The sequence below is a fragment of the Giraffa tippelskirchi genome, chromosome 14, assembly GCF_054371585.1.
Source record: "Giraffa tippelskirchi isolate mGirTip1 chromosome 14, T2T-mGirTip1v1.2.pri, whole genome shotgun sequence".
Classification (NCBI taxonomy): Eukaryota; Metazoa; Chordata; class Mammalia; order Artiodactyla; family Giraffidae; genus Giraffa; species Giraffa tippelskirchi.
In genome coordinates, this window is record NC_137288.1 from 43,089,537 (window position 1) to 43,111,556 (window position 22,020).

At 38.3% G+C, this 22,020-nt stretch overlaps 1 protein-coding gene across 6 annotated transcripts in view; it reads right to left on the reverse strand.

The window, feature by feature from the left end:
- TAF4B (TATA-box binding protein associated factor 4b) overlaps positions 1-22,020 on the reverse strand; it is a 187,915-nt gene that overhangs the window by 91,134 nt on the left and 74,761 nt on the right. For 2 of the 6 annotated variants that reach the window (XM_081562716.1, XM_081562715.1), the window contains exon 15: positions 868-2,709. The exons of the other annotated variants lie outside the window; for them this stretch is intronic. In XM_081562716.1, the coding sequence (XP_081418842.1) occupies positions 2,542-2,709 (168 nt within the window). In that variant the 3' untranslated portion in view covers positions 868-2,541. Of the gene's footprint in view, positions 1-867; positions 2,710-22,020 lie in introns of those variants that run through there. 6 annotated transcript variants of the gene reach the window in all.

Consider the following 22,020-nt stretch of genomic DNA (forward strand, 5'->3'; position numbering starts at 1 on the left):
AAAGAAAAAGACAAATATAGGCTTTGAAAGAATGTTAAATTCACTTTTTTAAAGAGAAGAATCTTACGAAGAAATAATTTAAAAGGTTCATCAGTCACATTAAAATTAAATGAATAAAATGGTGAATTTTATATGTAAAACAGGTCTCAATAAAGTTGCTTAAATACAGTAAATAGACGGGAGAATTTCTGGCACTTCGCTCTTTTAGTTTTCATCATACAAAGTAAATATATTATGAAGGCAGGGAGCCTCAAACGTCAGTGCTTAAAGAGATCAGGCAAGGGATTATGAACTTGTGCCCTTACATCTAAAGTAGACAGCCAGTGGTTTGACTCCAGAAGGCCGTCACACAAACGGGCACAACTAATGACTCCAGATCATCTAATTTTTCAAAAGAACTGGAGATATACTTTTGTGAATTAAAATATTGGCAGCAACATGTGAGTCACAGAGAATTCACTTAAGAGATCAAATTGGCCCCAGGGCCACCATTCTGCAAACTGAGTGGAGGAATACCTTGGGTCCACTGTTCGTCCTTTTGTGTGTAAGATCTACTCCATGACCCAAGGTTTAAAATGTATAATAAATATAAATTTGGAAAAAGGAATACCTTTGTAAGAAAACTTTGATGGGCCAAGAAAAGCTTTTGTAATGAATATGTGTAGCTTTCATTGTGAGTCAAATACCATGCAAATTTACAACTATGTCAAAGAAAGTGATACAGGAGCTTGGATCTGAAGTGAGGTTCTAGAATGCTCATTCTCCAGAGTAACAATCCGAGCCAAGAGAGATTCACTGCCCAGCCCCCAGCTTCATGGGCAGACTTCCAGAGATGTTGCCCAAGTCAGTGATTGTGCAACGTTATTCTTATAGTAAAATAATTATTTTAATGAAGTATTTGCAATAATTTTAAACATCTGATCAAGAAGATTATACACAAATATGGGAGGGTGCTGCACTTTGCCAAAAAATAAAGCTAAGCATTTAAATATACAAAAACAACTTCAGGTATAGATCTCTCCTTAAAGGACTTTTTTTTTAACATATACATAATTTATAGCATTTTTACATAATAACTTGCTGAAACAGAAAATGTGGCCAATTTAAAACTTACTACAGTACAGAATATGGCCATAACAGTCCCAGAGGGAAGAACAGGATGAAGAATAACATACTTGAGGTTCTTTTTTTCCCCTGAATTCTTTTCCTAAGAAGCACAGTTCCTCCCCCACCCCCTTTTTTAAAAACCTTCTTTGGAGGATTTACTCACTCTTTCTGTATGTGATTCTAACAACAGTTATTATTTTTCACCAGCTACATGCAACAAAAGTCGAATTTAAAAAACAAAACAGAGGGTTTGCTTTGAAAAATGTCAGCCTCCTCTTCAGAGGAGTATACATATAACATGCTTCTCATAATAAATGCAGAGCCAAGATCTCCAAGAGTAAGATGCTGACATTACCTTTTGTGTACAGAACCCAAAATGGAATCCATTGTTAAAAATTTCTAATCATCGATTAGGATTTTTTTTTTTAATGCAACAAGATGCTTAAAACTTAGGCTAAACGAGTTTATAAAACTATCCTTCTTGAGATTTAAAGCAATACACAAAGAATAACTTCTTTCTTTTGAAATACTGTAATTTGAAAATGTTTGACACATTTTCCTTTTTGGTTGGGCTGTGATTTTTTTTTCCCGTCAACAAAACATGTACTGGCTGCTTTGGAGTTCCAATTCGATCTGCCTCCTCTTAGGTGTATGAAGCATATTTCCTATTACAAGTCCATTTTCATTTTCCCTCCATCAGTTTGGAGGCAGTACCCCATCATTCCTTCATATACTCTCTCTTTTCCATTTTTCAATGAGGTATACCAGCAGCTTCAATGTATAGCATCCTTCCCTGACAAGGATGTCCCCTTGGTATCAGAAGCAGCACATTGTGACATGAACCAGGGAACCTCAGGCACAAACTATCACCATTTGTCAATGTTTTGACATCAATGGGTCTCAGCTGACCAAAGTCACCACGGGGCCTTTCCCTGTGGCTCGTCACCTTCAACCACAGAAGGTGACTGTCATAGTTAGCTTAGCAACTTCTGATTCCAGCCCAGAAAACCTAACCCTTGGAGTCAGGTTCCATGTAGGATGAAATACACACAGTTTCCTGATAAGTGAAGACTCCTCCTCTTGTCCCCCTGCATCTCAGTGCAGGATATAACAGGGAGAGGCACTTTACCTGTTAACAAGTGAAGCAGGCAGTAACAAACAGAGCCTTGCTGTAATTAAACACGTACAAAGGAAGAGGCCTACTACGGTGTAAACCGTATGTCACAACCAATTTTCAGGAGACAGAGCTGAATCCTAGTCATTAAGAACCTCATGGGATATATAAGCACAATTTAGTAAAAGTTTATAACTGTAAACAATGGTCTCCCCTACTGGTGATTATTTTTTAGAAACTGAAATGTCAGGACTGTGCAACAACGCTCTTGATGTCTTCTTTGGCAGTAAGTAGCAAGGGTCTGGATGACGGGGCTGTGGTCACTTCAGAAGGGCCAGGTATAGAGCTTGGGAATACTTCATATCCCTCTCCTGCTCCATACAGAAGATCAGGTCCCTGAGGCAGATTCTCGTGATTCTTGGACGAACCAGCTGCTTGCTGGCTGTCAGACTGGACGTCCCAGAAGCAAACAGGTTGTCTTTTAAACCCTAAACAAAATAAAGGGAGAAGCAAGTATAAAGTAAGCCATCTTTGAAAAAGAATCTGTCAGTTCGGCAAGAGCCTGTCCTCCTCTGGCTCCTGAGTTAGGTGCTGGAGGTCACATCACGATGGAGCTCGACCTGGTCCTCCAGCAGTGCAGGCTGTCGGGGAAGGCCCGCGGCTGGCAGGCCTGGTTCATGCCCTCACTCTCTTTCTTACCTGGACCACAGCCACAGCCTCTTAACTGACTTCTCCGGTGCACTCCATTCTTTGCCACACACAGCAGAGCTGACTGTTCTCTTTCAAGGTCTTACAAAAACTTTTGAGAGTGCTGGATGTGGTCATAATTTGACTGCGGCAATGATGTCACTGGTGTGTATTTGTGGAAGAAACTTTCAGATTACCTACTTTAAATGTGTGCCATCTTTTGTATGTCAATTATAAAAGTAAAAGCCTCACGTGATTCAGATCCCACCATTCCATGGTTTACAAACCTTCAAGGTCCCTCTCTATCTGGAGTAGGTATCTGAGCACGTGGTATATATACTCTGAGAGCTACTCTTCTGCACACGATCTCATCTTACCTACAACGCTGCAGCAAGTTACATGGGCACTGTCCCCACTAAGTCAAAGGAACCTGAGCTTGGATAGGTTGACACAACCTGTTTAAGGTCAGACAGAAACACTGAGCAAAGACTCAGTTTTTAACTTGATCTAAAGTGAATGCTCTTGGTCTGTTCTGTGTTGTATTGCTGCTTAGTCACTTAGTCGTGTCCAATTCTGTGACCTCATGGACTGTCGTCTCCCAGGCTCTTCTGTTCATAGGATTTCCCAGGCAAGAATATTGGAGTGGGTTGCCAATTCCTTCTCCAGGGGATCTTCCTAGACCAGTGATTGAACCTGCATCTCCTGCCTTGGCAGGTAGATTCTTTACCATTGTGTCACCTGGGATACCATATCAGGTACAAACTCATTACCTGCTTCCCTTTAGCCTTACTTCTCACTGCCAAGATTAGCGAAAGGCCATTCCAGGCCAATCTACTTATCCTTTAAGACTCATTTCAAATGGGTCTACTTGCCTTCTCCTTTCCTGCAAGAATTCTCACTGTGGCAACTGCTTTACACTGTAATTTGTACATGCCATACCCACTAGATTGTAAGCTTTCTGAGGACAGAGACTATCATTTCTATGTCATCTAGGGCTTAGCCAAGTACACGGGACAACACAGATTGTCAGCAATACTTTCTCAACTGAATGTACTGATTTAAAACAGAACAATCCAGTTTGAGTTCTAAATGTCATTCAAAATAGAATGAAATCCAGTACTTTTGTATTAAGATATTAAATTCTCTTATCAGTATGTCTATACATCACTATTTAAAAAAAGACTGGAAGAAGAAATAAAAATACAGAATACTCAGACATAGAATAATTTGGCAGAAATGAATCCTTTATTCTCTCATTCTTTTATTTATTTTTACTATACTTTGTTTCAAAACCATCTCAATTGGAATGGCAACCCTCCTTTCCCTACTCAAAAAACTTTCTTCTAAAGGAAAGCTACCTACCTAACATGGGAAGGGAATGTGATGGTTCCATTACTATATTTTTATAGCCATCAAATTTTAACTACTCCCTCTTTCTTTTTTTTTGCTTTGTTTTATTTTGATGGAAGGTTAAGGAAATTCCCTTGAAGGTCTCCAAAACACTATGGTCAAAACAAGTCAACTTAATTCCATACATGTTCACAGAATGCAAACATTTTAGTTCACAAACAAACTTTCCTTCAAAGATACTATTCCCTTTTGAAGGCATGATATCACAATCACATTTCTATACTCATTAGGTTAAACTTATTCAAAAGCGTCCATGAAACAAGTTTTGGAAAGTCCTGATTTTAAAAAAAGAACAAAAAGACTATTCTCGGCTACACAATTGCCTGGTTACTTCTCCTGGAGACCTTCTATGGTGTAGAGCCTGTCTCTCATCACCTTTGCAGGTGTCTTGGTACACAGTTGTACAAATACGAGTGCCAGCCTCTGTAGCTCTGACTAAGCATGGCAGTCAAGCACCAGTACATCACTCTTCCCTGCTTTTAGACCACTGCTACTTACAGGCTGTGTAACAAACATGAAATCTTAACTCTTGTAAATTATCACCGTCAAAATATTCTTGTAAGATTTTTACAGAATGGCCCAGCAACTCACCTTTGAAATACTGGATAAAAGGACACATTAGGAAGAAAGTTAATAAAACACATGACTGAGCGGCAATTTTGCTGTATATAGGAGTTATCTGTTTAAAACTACCGCACATTTAACTAGAGGCATTTTTCATAGCCAAAGATTAGATATACTGAAGCTGAATCTATATGTTTACAAATGTTGCCTACCAAGAATTTACCAAAAATCACCCATGCAGTATTTGACATGAAATTTAAATTAAATGGTTAGATGGATACACTAGGTCTTGGCAATTTCATTTCTATGTAAATATCCAGAAATATGTCATGTCTTTTGATAAAAAGACATGTATGAGAATGTCTGCAGTACCATTCATAATAGCCCCTAAACTAGAAACAATCCAAATACCCATGAAGAACAGAATAAACTGTGGACTATGCACACAAATGGAATACTACACAGCAGGAATAAACAGATTAACATGGACAAGTCACAAAAATGTTCAATGAAAGGATCTAGGTGCAAAGGAATATACATGGTTTGATCCCATTTCTAGATTTAAAAACAGGCAAAGCTGTAGAAGTCAGGATAACGATTCTATTTAAGGGAGAAGAATGGTAACCAGAAAAGGGGACAGGAGAGGTTTGCTGGGATTCTGGTGATGTTCTCGTTCTTGACCTGAGGACTGTCTGCATGGGTATGTTCATGCTGTGAAAATTCAGTGAGCTAATTCATGATCTGTGTACTTTTCTGCATTGATGTTATACTTCAATAAAAGAATTTAAACTGCTACCCAAAGTCTTGTGTACGTAGGAAATAAAAAGGGAAGTGAAGAGGAAAAAGAGGACAGAAAATAAGGCAAAATTATTAAATAGAAAAAAAAATGAAGGAAAACTAATCATCTGGGTAAGGAACAAAGGGGTCGCAGTTCATGTTGGTCACGTGAGCAGCCTGAAGGATCCCCGGGAAAGAGCCACATTGCAGCTGCCAGCACAGGGTTGAAAAGGAGGTCATTCCAACAGGATGCCGCAGAAGGCCTGAGGCAATGTTATAAATGAAACAAACCCTAAGGGACATGCAGTAACCCAACAGAAATGTCTTTTATAATTCACAACTCTACGAAGGTGACAGCGTTCTCTTCTCCCAAACCAGTGGCTGGCGTGGAAAGTCAGTCTTTCTTGAACTTAGATGCAAATATATAGCAATTTTATTCCTAGGCTGATGATGTGGGAAAATCCACAGTCTGACTTATTAGCTTCCCACTGACCTGGCCAGAATAGTCAGCTACCTCTTAATTATCCACAAAGGAGGGTGGAACCCAGAGCTGTAAAAACTCAAAATCTGCCCTCACCATCAGTTTTCATTTTCTTCTTTCTCACCAAGTCTTTTTGCCCAAAGTTGTCTAGGACTGATTTCTGGTTATGCTATTCAGTCACTGCCAAAGAACACAAATGTAGTTAGGAGACGAGAAGTTGTAAGAAGAAGAAGAAGAAGAAAAAAACAACCTCTTGGGACAATGTACTATTTGTTTCTGAAATAGAAGGTTTTCCCAATCGACTTTCTACATGAAGATACTCCTTAATTTGTATTCTTCATTTAGATGAAAAGAGGGTAAAATAGAAGGTGAAATCCAATGAAGATGAAAGAAATAATTCACTTACTAAGTGTACAACAGATGTTTTCAGAAGCATAACCAAACCTAAATATAAGCATTCTCTAAAACCGCCAGGTCAATTAGGTTATTAGCCTTCATTAAGTTGTTCAATTATATCAGTAAACAAAGTTTCATATTTTTAGAGGAACTTTTTTAATCTAATAAGGAACACTTGAACACTGTCAGTTATCAATAAGTAATTAAAAATAACCAATTATCCATATTTCTCAATACAGCAGGTAGGTGCTATGAGGTAAAACTTTTAAAAGTGTCTCTATCTATGTTTTCTTAAATTATGTTACTGCTATACTAGTGAATTCATGCTAGCCCATGTACTAATTCAATTCAAAAGTTATCTGGAGGACTTCCCGGGTGGTCTAGTGGTTAAGAATCCATCTGCCAATGCAGGGGACATGGTTTTGATCGCTGGTCTAGGAAGATACCACATGCTGTGGAGCAACTAAGTCTACGTGCCACAGTTACTGAGCCTGTGCATCCCTAGGGTCCATGCTCTGCAACAAGAGAAGCCACTGCAATGAGCAGCCCGGGCCCTGCAACTGCAGAGTAGCCCCTGCTCAGCACTGGAGAAAGCCTACATGCAGCAATGAAGACCCAGCAGGGTCAAAAATAAATTAGTTTAATAAATAAATTAAAAAATTAAAATGCACAGGGGGATTGAATGGTGGTGCATATAGGTTGTCTCCTCCATAGTAACCTCAGAAAAATTATTTAACTTCTCTGTGCTTTAGTTTCCTAATCTGCAAAATAGGAATAGTAACTGAGATTATAAGACTGGCCTAAGGATTAAATAGGAACAATGCCTGGCATACAGTATATTCTCTATAAATGTCTTTTGTCAGTTGGGAGGCATTGAAGGTTTGTAAATCGGAAACAGTATAACCTTAGTTCCAAGATCTTTCTTGTACCCCCTAGTTAAATCTAATTAAACGTTTCTGCCTAAGTCCTATTCTTGTAAGGAAGTCCTGGTTAGTTTAAAGAAATATTGATAATTTGTCCTGCCACCCCAACTGTGGCTCTCTTTGTGAAAATTTTAAATTTAAGTCAAGCTTTGAATGCTTAAAGCTACAAAGGAAACTAATGCGTATTACAGACATACAGCAAGTGGATGAAGGATGTGTCCTGGGACAGGAAGGCTTTCACGAGCTCCTCAAATCAAACAGTGGAGGAGCGGCAGTACCGCCTTACAGAGCCAACCAGGCTTATGAGCACTATCTCCACGAGCCAACGTCCATTCCTTCCATTCTAGTCTCCGAATTGTTAAGACCAAGAAAAACACAAACATGTCCTTGAATCTTAACAGTTAACCAGGAACAAAAGTTGGACATTTTTACCTCTAGAAGGCAAAGAGCCATTACATTTCTGACTCTCTTGATCTTATTCTAACCCCAGGTCACCATGGCAGCTCTTAAGGGATGACTCTAGTCTTAAACTTTAAGGAAAAATAAGAACCAGACACAGGGAACAGCGAGTGGATAGCAGATCTGGCTCCAGAACAAAAACCAAACATCTTCTAAGTCTTGGAAGCAAGGATAGATAAAAGTGTCCTGGATGCCTGGCCTTCGTGTAACAAGAACACCGAAAGTCTATACTAGAAGGCCTGAGCTTCCAGGCCTGAAGGGCGACAGAGCAGAAATTATGGATACTGAGCCGCGTTGTTGCCTGCCCTCTGCTGGTCAACAAGCGGAACTCCTGAAGTAATAGATCCTTCACCTCTATCACCTTTATTTCAGAACACAGACAACCCCGCACGTTAATTTCCACCCTAGAATTGTGCCACCTCTAAGTTTCTGTGTTTCAGCAGTCTTTTACAGAAGTAATATGTCTAAATGGACTGATGTGACACGTAATCCTGGGTTCTGAATTCTAATTCTAGTTGTGCAATTATGAGAGCTGTAAAGAAAATACTGGTTGTCCTGTGCTAATGACCACTCTCATCTTTATCTCCGAAAGAACACCTTAAATTCTAGACCTCATCGTTCAACTTCCTAATAAAGAATGCAGCACGTCATTTTTTGTTGTTGTTTAGTCACTCAGTTGTGTCAGACTCTTGCAAGTAGCCCGCCAGGCTCCTCTGTCCATGAGATTTCCCAGGCAAGAATACTGGAGTATGTTGCCCTTTCCTTCTCGAGGGGATCTTCCCGACCCAGGGATCAACCCTGTGTTTCCTGCATTGTCAGGTGGATTCTTGACCAGAGGCTGGGGAAGACAGCTGTAAGTCATTACTTCTCCTGTTTTCCTCTTCTCTTTCTCATTTAATGGAGAAGGAAATGGCAAACCACTCCAGTATTCTTGCCTGGAGAATCCCATGGACGGAGGAGCCTGGCAGGCTACAGTCCACGGGGTCGCAAAGAGTCGGACACGACTGAGCGACTTTCCTTTCCTTTCCTTTCCTTTTTCTCATTTAAAGGATGGTAAAACCATTCACCTTCAATGCCTAAGCCAAAAACTGGGTGTCACCCTCAAACCTACCTTCTATATCCCAACTATCATTTCTTATTAGTTCTACCTCCTTAATAGTTTCCAAATAATCCACATCTTTCTACATTTTCACTTCCACGCCTGAGATTACTTCATCAGCCTTCTAAGAAATTTTCCTATTTTCAGTATTAACAGTGTTCACACTGCAGTGAGAATGATCTTTCTCAAATAAGTAATCTGGTAATACCATTTTCCTATTTAAAACGCTCCAGTGGCTAAAAACCTTCTCCAGGACCAAGTCCAAGTATCTAACCATGACACAGTCAACCATGAGCATGCCAAAGCTTCTCTCCACATTTTCATCTCTCATTCCCTTCTTACTACTCAAACTATTGATCATGCCATAGAATGTGTTTTTTAGTTTGTTCGAGAGAGTTACTTCTCTCCTCCTGGGATTCCTTCTCCAATCTCTGTCCTACCCTTGTATCACAGCACCTGACTAAGTTCTTCAAGACTCAACTCAGGTAATGTGTTTTTCCAATGTTACAAACACACTTAGCCCCGGCTGAGATGAGGGGCATCTCCCGTGGACTTCAGTGCTCTCTACTTTACCATCACACATGTTCAGTGCAATGCAACTACCTCTCTAATAACTTGCCCACTCACTGGAAAGGAAGGATTCTGGACTTGTGAATATTTTATATATATGGCACTTAGCTGCTATCCAATCAACATGTACACTTCTGCACAAAGTATGACTCAATAATATCAGTTATGTGAATGACCAAAACAGTGAAAATGAGCCATACTACAGGCTTTTAAATCAAGATCCTGTTGCTATTTTTAGCTTTAAGCCAAATAAATCTGGGAGAAAAGCTGAAAGGTAAAGTCTTTTGATGACTTGTTCTTCTACATTATCCATCCCCACCAAGCTGCCACCAGACGGGATTTACTCAAAAGGCTATTTTCTGTCACTTTCTCCAAACAGTCAACAAGTCTTCAAACCACCAAATAATACAACACACAAGAACAGCAAGTAACCAAATAAATGTCAATTCTGAAAAGCCGTAACTTACTGCAAGCTGAAAAGCCTGTGTCAGTAGGATTTTCCTCTTCATACTCTGGTTATTTTCTTTAACCTTTAATTAAGACACGTACAAAGTCCTCCAAAAGCTCAAGCAAACTATGTCCAGAAACAAATTTTATCTATTATTCTATGAGAATTTCTTTAAAGGATTGCCAGTAAAAGATTTTTCTTTCAGAGCCAGCTTTATTTTCATCCTTTCAGGATTGTAAATGTTAAAAAAAAAAAAAAAAAAAAAAAGCTACAGGATCTGTAAGGATTGCTGTGCCTCACAAGCAAAGGTAGGTTTACCAGTATATTTAAATGTATTAATAGAAGCTTTGTTTAATTGAAACTCTGGTAATTCTAGAGTTGACAAATTGCATATAGACTGACAGAAAATGATACTAGAAACAAATATGAATTTACAGGGAAAATGAAAGAGCACTAGAAATGATAAATGTTAAAAAGCTGTTTTTATTTTCATAAGTTCTTTAAGAGATATATGACCAAGTAATAAGAATGTACTGTGGAGGTTAAAACATGCAGAAGTAAAACAGGTGAAGACAAATAACACAAAGGATGGGAGGGATTTATATAATGGAATTCTAGAGTTAAAAGGTTTTTATATGGTATGTGAAGTGGCATTAATTCAAGATTGAGTATAAGCAGTTAACAATACATACTGTACCTTTAGACAGATCTGTACAGCAACCATTAAAACAAAAATAAAAGAGGTATAGTTAAAAAGTTACAAGAGGGTATAAAATGGTATACTAAAACACTACTTGATTAACTCAAAAGATGAAAAGAAAGGAGAAACAATAACAACAACAAAAACAAGGACAAACAAATTAGCAATATGGTAGACTCAAATCCAATCACAGTAATATTTGCATTAAATGTAAATGAACTCAACTGTCCAAATAAATTTTCATACTGGATACAAATCCAAAACTCAATTACATACTACTCTAGGCAGCCCTAGTGGTAAAGAACCCTGCCGCCAATGTGGGAGACGGAGATGCAGGTTTGATCCCTGGGTTGGGAAGATCCCCTGGAGGAGGGCACGGCAACCCACTCTAGCATTCTTGCCTGGAGAACCCCATGGACAGAGGACATGACTGAAAGGTCTATAGGGAGGCAAAGAGTCCACGACTGAAGTGACTTAGCCCTAGCCATAAGAAACCAGCTTTAAATAAAGACACAGATAGGTTGGAAGTAAAAGAATGGAGAAACGATAAATCATGCAAATACTAAGCATAAGAAGTGCTGGTGTGGTATGTGAATTTATCTCAATGAAAAATACAAACAACTGGCACAGTCTGATACGTCAAACAAACAAGTTGTTGTAAACATTTCAATAACAACTTATATTTACTGTTTTCAAAACTGTCTACAATTCTTAGTAAAAATTGCATAAATAGGAATTCAACAACATACTCTAACTAGGTACTGCTGCAATACTTTAGGCAGATACACTGTTTTCCATGAAAATCTGGGTTTTAACTGACAACATTAATTGAAAATCTGAACATTTAGGAATATTTCACAGAGAAACTTAGTGCTATTTTAACTAAGTAAATACTTGTATTGCTGTTTTCTCTTTTCTTTATTCTTGTGTTTTTATGTCATTTTCTCTCCTTTACTATCATTTAAAGGAGATGTGGGAAGGATAAAAGATAAAACCATAATGTGCAATTCAACTTATTTCACAGGCAGTCCCTGAAGATGGCTGACAAAGAGTCAGCCTTTGAATCTCTGGAAAATTTTGAAGATCCAACTAAAATTCAGATTTATGTTTAAGTCATTTATGAAAAAGAGGCACATTTGTCAATGAAAGTGCGAACAAAATTAAATGTGAAAAAATATACCTCAAAACATAAAAAGCTGCTTCTTTATCTAAAATGATACATGCTCTCAATTCTAATATATCTACATGATATTTATAGAAACAAATCTGTTGAAATACCTAATTCTGTTTGTCCCCTAGTAGATTTTAAACTGTTGTGTTCCCCGAACCATTTCATGCTTAATATTTCAATTATAATCTACTTATACTCTCAAATCATGAAAACTAGTAAATATGGTAAACAAAATAACATCTATGTGAGACTGATCATTCAAATACCCTTAAGAATTCAACTCGGTTCTCTGTTTCAAAATACACCCATTTCTAAGGTATGAAAAAATTGTCCATAAATAATTTTTAATGCTTAACTAAAATTTTAAAAACCCAAGTATTCTCCTTATAGGTTATCTTAGAGGTTGTTCACACTCCTGTACCGTGTTCCATACATAAACAGAACCTCAGCCTTTGAAGAGGGCAGAGAGAGGTGGTATAGATACAATAAATGAAAAGTTGTAGAAACTGGAACATTTTGAAATGTCTGATCACATCTGTTACTAACAAAGGAATGGGAAAATAGGCATTCACGGAGTGGTGGAAACTGGCATAAACTTCTTGGAAAGTATCACGGAAATATCTATTAACATTTAAGATGTGAATATCCTTTGACCCAGAAGTCCCACTTCTAGAAATCAAGTCTGCAAAATAAATGGGTACATTATGACAGAAAATGCTAACTATTTATAATAAACAAATGAAAATATTTTAAATGTCTATCAGTGGATTACAGAATTATGGCACAAAAGTATGTAACCAGCACAGGAAAATGTCCAATATACACTGTTTCACAAGTTGTAAAATAGTACTTCTAGGATGATCCCATTATAGTGGTTAAGAGTACAGACAAACATCAAATTCTTTGGTATGTATCTGGGGTTCTCCATTTACTAACTGTGGAACTCTGGAAAAGTCATCTTCCTTATACCTGAATTTTTTTATTTAGAGAAAATAATAGTAGAGGAGTTAATGAAAACTAACAAAGATAATACATTCTAAGTGCTTGATAAAGGTAAACTATAGTTATTAATATGCAATTGTGTGTATACACACACACACACATATATATATATTTGATCATAGGTATGGAATTGCCAATACCTGATAGATATTCATCTATGAAAATGGCAAGTTCATAGGGTTTAACCTAATATATGCATGGATATTTCTGGAAAGGGTAGCCCAAGAAACATAAGAATTGCTTTTAATACTCTTATATCATTTTGACATTTTTCAACATGATCAGAGTTAACACTCCTTCTCCCAAATAAAAAGCTATTTACTCTAGCAGACACAGGAGACTTCTTTCTTATCCCCTCAATCAATAATCTACCTTTTGATTGTACTCTTCTAGAAATTGTGTCTTCTTCATTTCATAAGAAACTTGTAGGTACTGGAAAAGATCTTAAGAGATTACATACCTAAGTAAACTCACCCTAGTTGAAACAATGAAAGAAAGTTACCACTGAAATCTATCTAATATTATATTCTGAAGAGCTTTGGTTTTAATAATTCTATATAACTATCTTTATATAAAAGTGGGTAGAAATTGAGAAGTGAAGAAATGAAAACAAAATAATATTTTCTGACAGGTACAAAGAAATTTGTGGGGCACTCTGTGTTCGAGACCACAGGCCTAGTGCTTTGGAAGCCCTAGCCTGCTCTGTGTTGAAATGATTCTTTTATTTAAAAATTTTTTATTTGGCTGTGCCAGGTCTTAGTTGTGGCATGTGGGATTTAGTTCCCTGACCAGAGATTGAACCCAAGCCTCCTGCACTAGAAGCTTGGAGTCTTAGCTATTGGACTACCAGGGTAGTCCCTGAAATGATTCTTGGAAAAGTAATAATTAGGAGAATAAGTAATAAAATCCAGAAATTCCCTAACCATCTTCTCTGAAGAAGACAAAGCAACGGAGCCCATCTCACGCTGCCTCCTGATGTTTCCTCTTATCTGACAGACACACACAAACCACCAAAGTTCCATTTGTTCTTGGACAGAACACTTTCTGTTACCATCACTGCCTTTCCAGGATGTCGCACCTTTCCCAGACTTCATTTGTGGCTATGAGCAGGAAGTTGCTGCTAAGTCCTTGTTTTAAAAAACAGGTACATCATTACCTGGCACTTAACTAGCTAATTTTCACTTCCTTGAAGGGGCATATCACCAAAGAATAGAAATAATGGGAGGAGGACAGGAAATACTGTTGTTAGGATTAGCATGGAGGGAAAAAAATGGCTACCCACCACACAGATTTCTTCAGAATCTTGGAGATAGTTCTTGGACTCCACTAAGCTATTCTTTTATTGAATAGGTGCAGGCATCCTAAGACACTGAGGTGTTGTTATTTAGTATTGCTAAGTCATGTTACTCTTTCCAATCCCATGGACTGTAGCCCGCCAGGCTCCTCTGTCTATGGGATTGTCCAGGCAAGAATACTGGAGTGGGTTGCTATTTCTTTCTCCAGGGGATCTTCCCGACCCAGGGATTGAACCTGCCTCTCCTACATTGGCAGGTGGATTCTACACCACTGAGCCACCTGGGAAGCTCAAGACACTGAGGATTTAATATTAAATCATGAGGAAAGGCAAATGTTTGTGCCACTATGATTCTGGTAAATTTTTTCTCAGGTATATTCAAATTAGTAGAATGCTCAAGTGATTTCAGGCTATTTATGAAGTGACAATAATTATTTTTATTTTTCCTAAGAATGAAATTTTCAAAATAGTAAGCACTTAATATAAATTTATGAAATTAATGCAAATTATTTCTTCTGAGTTATCTCAAACCTTGTCACATACTTATTATGTAACAGCTCTAGAACATTCTTTTCAAAACAAGGCATTTTATTACTTGTTACATTGCTTCAGCCCTGCTTCATAGTACACTGTGATTTTTCTTCAAACAATTTCAGTTTCTTTTCTCAAAAAAGCTTTATTTCCCACTTGATTTTTAAAATTTTATACTAGGTGCCAAAAAAATAAAACAGGTGAATTTTCAAGCCCTAAGATATCTTTACCTAAAACAGCTCAGGCCCTAATAATGTACGTTGCCCTTCAGAGGACTAGGCTTTTAGCAGAGTAGGGCCACTCTATGTTTAGGGCACCCAGACACAGACTAAAATAAAAGAAAACATACAAGAAAGATTCTTAAAGCACTTTTGTTTCCTTTATACCATCATTATTTATTTCTTTCCCTGAGTTTCTTCACTGCTGTTTGCCCATAGTCTTCTGAAAATTCCCTTCCCTCTCCATACCCTGTTCCCCCTCAATCAAAGTACTCTAATACTTTAAATATCAAATTGGAGCTAAAGAGAAAGGCAGGTTGCTACAATAGATACTATCACAAGACTCTCAAGTTCTGTACAAAAAAGTTCTAATAATATCTATAGCAAACTGTTACGAAACACTATTTGAGGTATAGGATTTTTTTCAAAAGTTCATCTCTAAATACACATAAAAATTAATACAACTTTCTCAGAAATCACATTTCTGTAAGCTATGGCATGAAATATTCTTGCCAATGGAATTCAATATCCTATTTCTTTTCCTCTTTTAACTTTTTTACTTACTGTCATAATCCTAATGCTTGGAACAATTCCTGGCATATAAGCAGGCAAATATGGACTCCAATATTTCTTTTTTAAAAAATTTATTTATTTTTAATTGAAGCATAATTACTTTATAGAATTGTAAACATACTATTCTAAAGTGGTCGTTTTTTACATTCTTTCCCCTATAAGTCTACTCACAAAATACTGCAATGTGATGATTTCTATTATTAATGTTACAGAGAGACCATTAACCAACCAATAAACGGTTAAGCATATAGATCTACAGTTCTGCTGCAGAATCATTTTATAGGTTCTGTCCAAATAAAATTTGGCCAACAATATTTAAAGATTCCTTGGTTTAATAATAGTTACAAGTCTGCTTAAATGAAATGCTTTATGTTGAAGGTATACACACTTAAAAAGTACAGTAAAGATGAAATGAATTTTAGGGATGTACCTTTAATAGCTGGGAGAAATAACAAAACTGTTATCATTCTCTGACATTCATTTCTGAATCAGAATTCAACTGTGGAAAAAAATATATTTGTCTGAAGGCAATTCTGATTCAATAAAATTTGTTATTTATTGCTAAGCAAAGATTCAAAAAAGTCCCTTCTCTTCCCCTAAAATCTTCACAATTTTACAGGGAAGTACTCTAACCAGTTTCTAGACAGAAAGTGTATACACTTATCTATGTGGCAATAATTTCTTTGCTTTGTTTAGCAAATGAACACTCTTTAAAGCAACACATACTAGGCATATAAATACTATAAGCACCATGTAGTTTATCTGACACTGTAACTGCTTAATCTTAAAAGAAATACCAGCAGTTTCAAGCCAATGTGTTATAAGGTCAAAACAAAATCTATTTTTATTTTCAACAAAATAAATATTGTTATGATGGCTGGATCATTAGTAAGTTACGTAAACTATTTGAAAGTATTGCTAATCGACAAATCAAGGAAGAAGTCAAAAAGGAACTCAAAATATGTATAGAAATAAATGAAAATGAAAACATAACAACCCAAAACCTGTGGGATTCAGTCAAAGCAGTGCTAAAGGAATGTTCATAGCAATACACACTTACCTGAAGAAACAAGAGAAAAATCAAATAAATAACCTAACTTTACACCTAAAGTAACTAGAAAAAGAAGAAATGAATAACCCCAGGATTAGTAGAAGGAAAGAAATCATAAAAATTAGAGTAGAAATAAATGAAAAAGAAACAAAGGAGACTAAAGCAAAAATCAACAAAACTGAAAACTGGTTTGTTGAGAAGATAAACCAAATAGACAAACCATTAGCTATACTCATCAAGGAAAAAAAGGAGAAGAATCAAATCAACAAAATTAGAAATGAAAATGGGGAAATCATAACGGACAACACAGAAATAGAAAGGATCATAAGCAACTATATGCCACTAGAATGGACAACTTGGAAGAAATGGACAAATTCTTAGAAAAGTATAACCTTCCAAAATTGAAACAGGAAGAAATAGAAAATCTTAACAGACCTAACGCAAGCACGGAAATCGAAACTATAATCAAAAATCTTTCAACAAACAAAAGCCCAGGACCAGATGGCTTCACAGGTGAATTAGACCAAAAATGTAGAGCTCACATCTATCCTACTCAAACTCTTCCAGAAAATTGCAGAGGAAGGTAAACTCCCAAACTCATCCTATGAGGCCACCATCACCCTAACACCAAAACCAGACAAAGATGTCACAAAAAAAGAAAACTACAGGCCAATATCACTGATGAATATAGATGCAAAAATCCTCAACAAAATTCTAGCAAACAGAATCCAACAACATATTAAAAACATCATACATCATGACCAAGTGGGCTTAATCCCAGGGATGCAAGGATTTTTCAAGATTTGCAAAGCAATCAATTTGATACATACACCACATTAACAAATTGAAAGATAAAAACCATATGAATATCTCAATAGATGCAGAAAAAGCATTTGACAAAATTCAATACCCATTTATGATAAAAACTCTCCAGAAAGCAGGCATAGAAGGAACATACTTTAACATAATAATAGCCATATATGATAAATCCACAGCAAATATTATTAACCCTCAATGGTGAAAAATTGAAAGCATTTCCCCTAAAATCAGGAAGAAGGCAAGGGTGCCCACTCTCACCACTACTATTCGACACAGTTTTGGTAGTTTTAGCCATAGCAATCAGAGAAGAAAAAGAAATAAAAGGAACCCAGATTGGAAAAGAAAAAGTAAAATTCTCATTGTTTGTAGATGACATGATCCTCTACATAGAAAACCCTAAAGACACCATGAGAAAATTATTAGAGCTAATCAATGAATATAGTAAAGTTGCAGGATATAAAATTAATACAAAGAGATGCCTTGCATTCCTATACCCTACCAATGAGAAAACAAAAAGCAAAATTAAGGAAACAATCCCACTCACCATTGCGATGAAAAGAATAAAATACTTAGGAACAAATCTACCTAAAGAAACAAAAGACCAGTTTCATCCATCTCAGTAGAACCGATGAAACTGGAGCCCATTATACAGAGTGAAGTAAGCCAGAAAGAAAAACAACAATACAGTATACTAATGCATATATATGGAATTTGAAAGATGGTAACGATAACCCTATATGCAAGACAGAATAAGAGACATAGATGCATAGAACAATTTTATGGACTCTGAGGGAGAAGGTGAGGGTGGGACGTTCTGGGAGAATAGCATTGAAACATGTATATTATCATATGTGAAACAGAACACCATTCCATGTTCGATGCATGAGACAAGGGCTCAGGGCCGGGGCAATGGGATGACCCAGAGGGATGGGATGGGGAGGGAGGTGGGTGGGGGGTCCAGGAAGGGGAACCCATGTAAACCCATGGCTGATTCATGTCAATGTATGGCAAAAACTATTACAATATTGTAAAGTAATTAGCCCCAACTAAAATAAATAAATTTATTAAAAAAAAAAAAAAAAAGAAACAAAAGACCTATATATAGAAAACTATAAAACACTGATGAAAATCAAAGATGACACAAATTGATGGAGAAATATACCATGTTCATGGATCAGAAGAATCAATATAGTGAAAATGAGTATACTACCTAAAGCAATCTACAGATTCAATACAATCGCTATCAAGCTCCCAACAGCATTTTTCACAGAACTAGAACAGAAGAGCAGCGGCTGCGACGGACCGCGCAGAAGCATGGAGGCTGTGATGGACTGTGCAGAATCGCAGCCAAGAGGAGCTACTCCACGGCCGGCCGAGAGGAGCTACCCTGGGCTGGAGGCTGGAGGTGGTGGCCCAGAGGAGCTAGCCCGCGCCTGAGGCCGGGGGCGGCCGAGAGGAGCTACCCTGGGCCGGAAGCCGGAGGCAGTGGCCTAGAGGAGCTAGCCCGCGCTGGAGGCCGGGGACTGTGGCCGAGAGGAGCTACCCTGCGCCCGAGGCCGGGGGCGGTGGCTGAGAGGAGCTACCCTGCACCGGAGGCCAGGGGCAGCTGAGAGGAGTTACCCCAGGTCCAAGGAGCGGCAGGTGCGTGGACACAGGAGGGCCGAGAGGAGTTATGCCACATTCAAGGTCAGGAGGGGCCGTCATGAGTAGATACCCCTTGTCCAAGGTAAGGAGCAGTGGCGGCACTTTGCTGGAGCATCCATGAAGTGATACCCCACGTCCAAGGTAAGAGAAACCCAAGTAAGACGGTAGGTGTTGCGAGAGGGCGTCAGAGGGCAGACACACTGAAACTATAATCACAGAAAACTAGCCAATCTGATCACACGGACCACAGCCTCGTCTATCTCAATGACACTAAGCCAGGCCGTGTGGGGCCACCCAAGATGGATGGGTCATGGTGGAGAGGTCTGACAGAATGTGGTCCACTGGAGAAGGGCATGGCAAACCACTTCAGTATTCTTGCCTTGAGAATCCCATGAACAGTATGAAAAGGCAAAAAGATAGGTCACTGAAAGATGAACTCCCCAGGTCAGTAGGGGCCCAATATGCTACTGGAGATCAGTGGAGAAGTAACTCCAGAAAGAATGATGGGATGGAGCCAAAACAAAAACAATACCCAGCTGTGGATGTGACTGGTGATAGAAGCAAAGTCCGATGCTGTAAAGAGCAATATTGTATAGGAACCTGGAATGTTAGGTCCATGAATCAAGGCAAATTGGAAGTGGTCAAACAGGAGATGGCAAGAGTGAACGTCGACATTCTAGGAATCAGCGAACTAAGATGGACTGGAATGGGTGAATTTAACTCAGATGACCATTATATCTACTACTGTGGGCAGGAATCCCTTAGAAGAAATGGGAGTAGCCATCATGGTCAACAAAAGAGTCGAAATGCAGTACTTGGATGCAATCTCAAAAACGACAGAATGATCTCTGTTGGTTTCCAAGGCAAACCATTCAATATCACGGTAATCCAAGTCTATGCCCCAACCAGTAACGCTGAAGAAGCTGAACTTGAACGGTTCTATGAAGACCTACAAGACATTTTAGAACTAACACCAGAAAAAGATGTCCTTTTCATTATAAGGGACTGGAATGCAAAAGTAGGAAGTCAGGAAACACCTGGTTTAACAGGCAAATTTGGCCTTGGAGTACAGAATGAAGCAGGGCAAAGGCTAATAGCGTTTTGCCAAGAGAACACACTGGTCATAGCAAACACCCTCTTCCAACAACACAAGAGAAGACTCTACACATGGACATCACCAGATGGTCAACACCGAAAACAGACTGATTATATTCTTCGCAGCCAAAGATGGAGAAGCTCTATACAGTCAGCAAAAACAAGACCGGGAGCTCAGATCATGAACTCCTTATTACCAAATTCGGACTTAAATTGAAGCAAGTAGGGAAAACCACTAGTCCATTCAGGTATGACCTAGATCAAATCCTTACGAGTATACAGTAGAAGTGACAAATAGATTTAAGGGACTAGATCGGATAGACAGAGTGCCTGATGAACTATGGACAGAGGTTCGTGGCATTGTACAGGAGACAGGGATCAAGACCATCCCCAAAGAAAAGAAACGCAAAAAAGCAAAACGGCTGTCTGAGGAGGCCTTACAAATAGCTGGGCAAAGAAGAGAAGCAAAAAGCAAAGGAGAAAAGGAAAGATATTCCCATCTGAATGCAGAGTTCCAAAGAATAGCAAGGAGAAATGATAAAGTCTTCCTCAGCGATCAATGCAAAGAAATAGAGGAAAACAACAGAATGGGAAAGACTAGAGATCTCTTCAAGAAAATTAGAGATACCAAGGGAACATTTCATGCAAAGATGGGCTCGATAAAGGACAGAAATGGTATGGACCTAACAGAAGCAGAAGATATTAAGAAGAGGTGGCAAGAATACACAGAAGAACTGTACAAAAAAGATCTTCATGACCCAGATAATCACGATAGTGTGATCACTCACCTAGAGCCAGACATCTTGGAATGTGAAGTCAAGTGGGCCTTATAAAGCATCACTATGAACAAAGCTAGTGGAGGTGATGGAATTCCAGCTGAGCTATTTCAAACCCTGAAAGATGATGCTGTGAAAGTGCTGCACTCAATATGCCAGCAAATCTGGAAAACTCAGCAGTGGCCAGAGGACTGGAAGAGGTCAGTTTTCATTCCAATCCCAAAGAAAGGCAATGCCAAAGAATGCTCAAACTACCACACAATTGCACTCATCTCACATGCTAGTAAAGTAATGCTCAAAATTCTCCAAGCCAGGCTTGGAGAACTTCCAGATGTTCAAGCTGGTTTTAGAAACGGCAGAGGAACCAGAGATCAAATTACCAACATCTGCTGATCATCGAAAAAGCAAGAGAGTTTCAGAAAACCATCTATTTCTGCCTCATTGACTATGCCAAAGCCTTTGACTGTGTGGATCACAATAAACTGTGGAAGATTCTGAAAGAGATGGGAATACCAGACCATCTGACCTGTCTCTTGAGAAACCTGTATGCAGGTCAGGAAGCAACAGTTAGAACTGGACATGGAACAACAGACTGGTTCCAAATAGGAAAAGGAGTACATCAAGGCTGTATATTGTTACCCTGCTTACTTAACTTATATGTAGAGTACATCATAGGAAACGTTGGGCTAGAGTTAGCGCAAGCTGGAATCAAGATTGCTGGGAGAAATAGCAATAATCTCAGATATGCAGATGACACCACTCTTATGGCAGAAAGCGAAGAAGAACTAAAGAGCCTCTTGATGAAAGTGAGAGAGGAGAGTGAAAAAGTTGGCTTAAAGCTCAACATTCAGAAAACTAAGATCATGGCATCTGGTCCTATCACTTCATGGCAAATAGATGGGGAAACAGTGGAAACAGTGTCAGACTTTATTCTTTTGGGCTCCAAAATCACTGCTGGTGGTGACTGCAGCCATGAAATTAAAAGACGCTTACTCCTTGGAAGGAAGGTTATGGCCAACCTAGATAGCATATTGAAAAGCAGAGACATTACTTTGCCAACAAAGGTCCGTCTAGTCAAGGCTATGGTTTTTCTAGTGGTCACGTATGGATG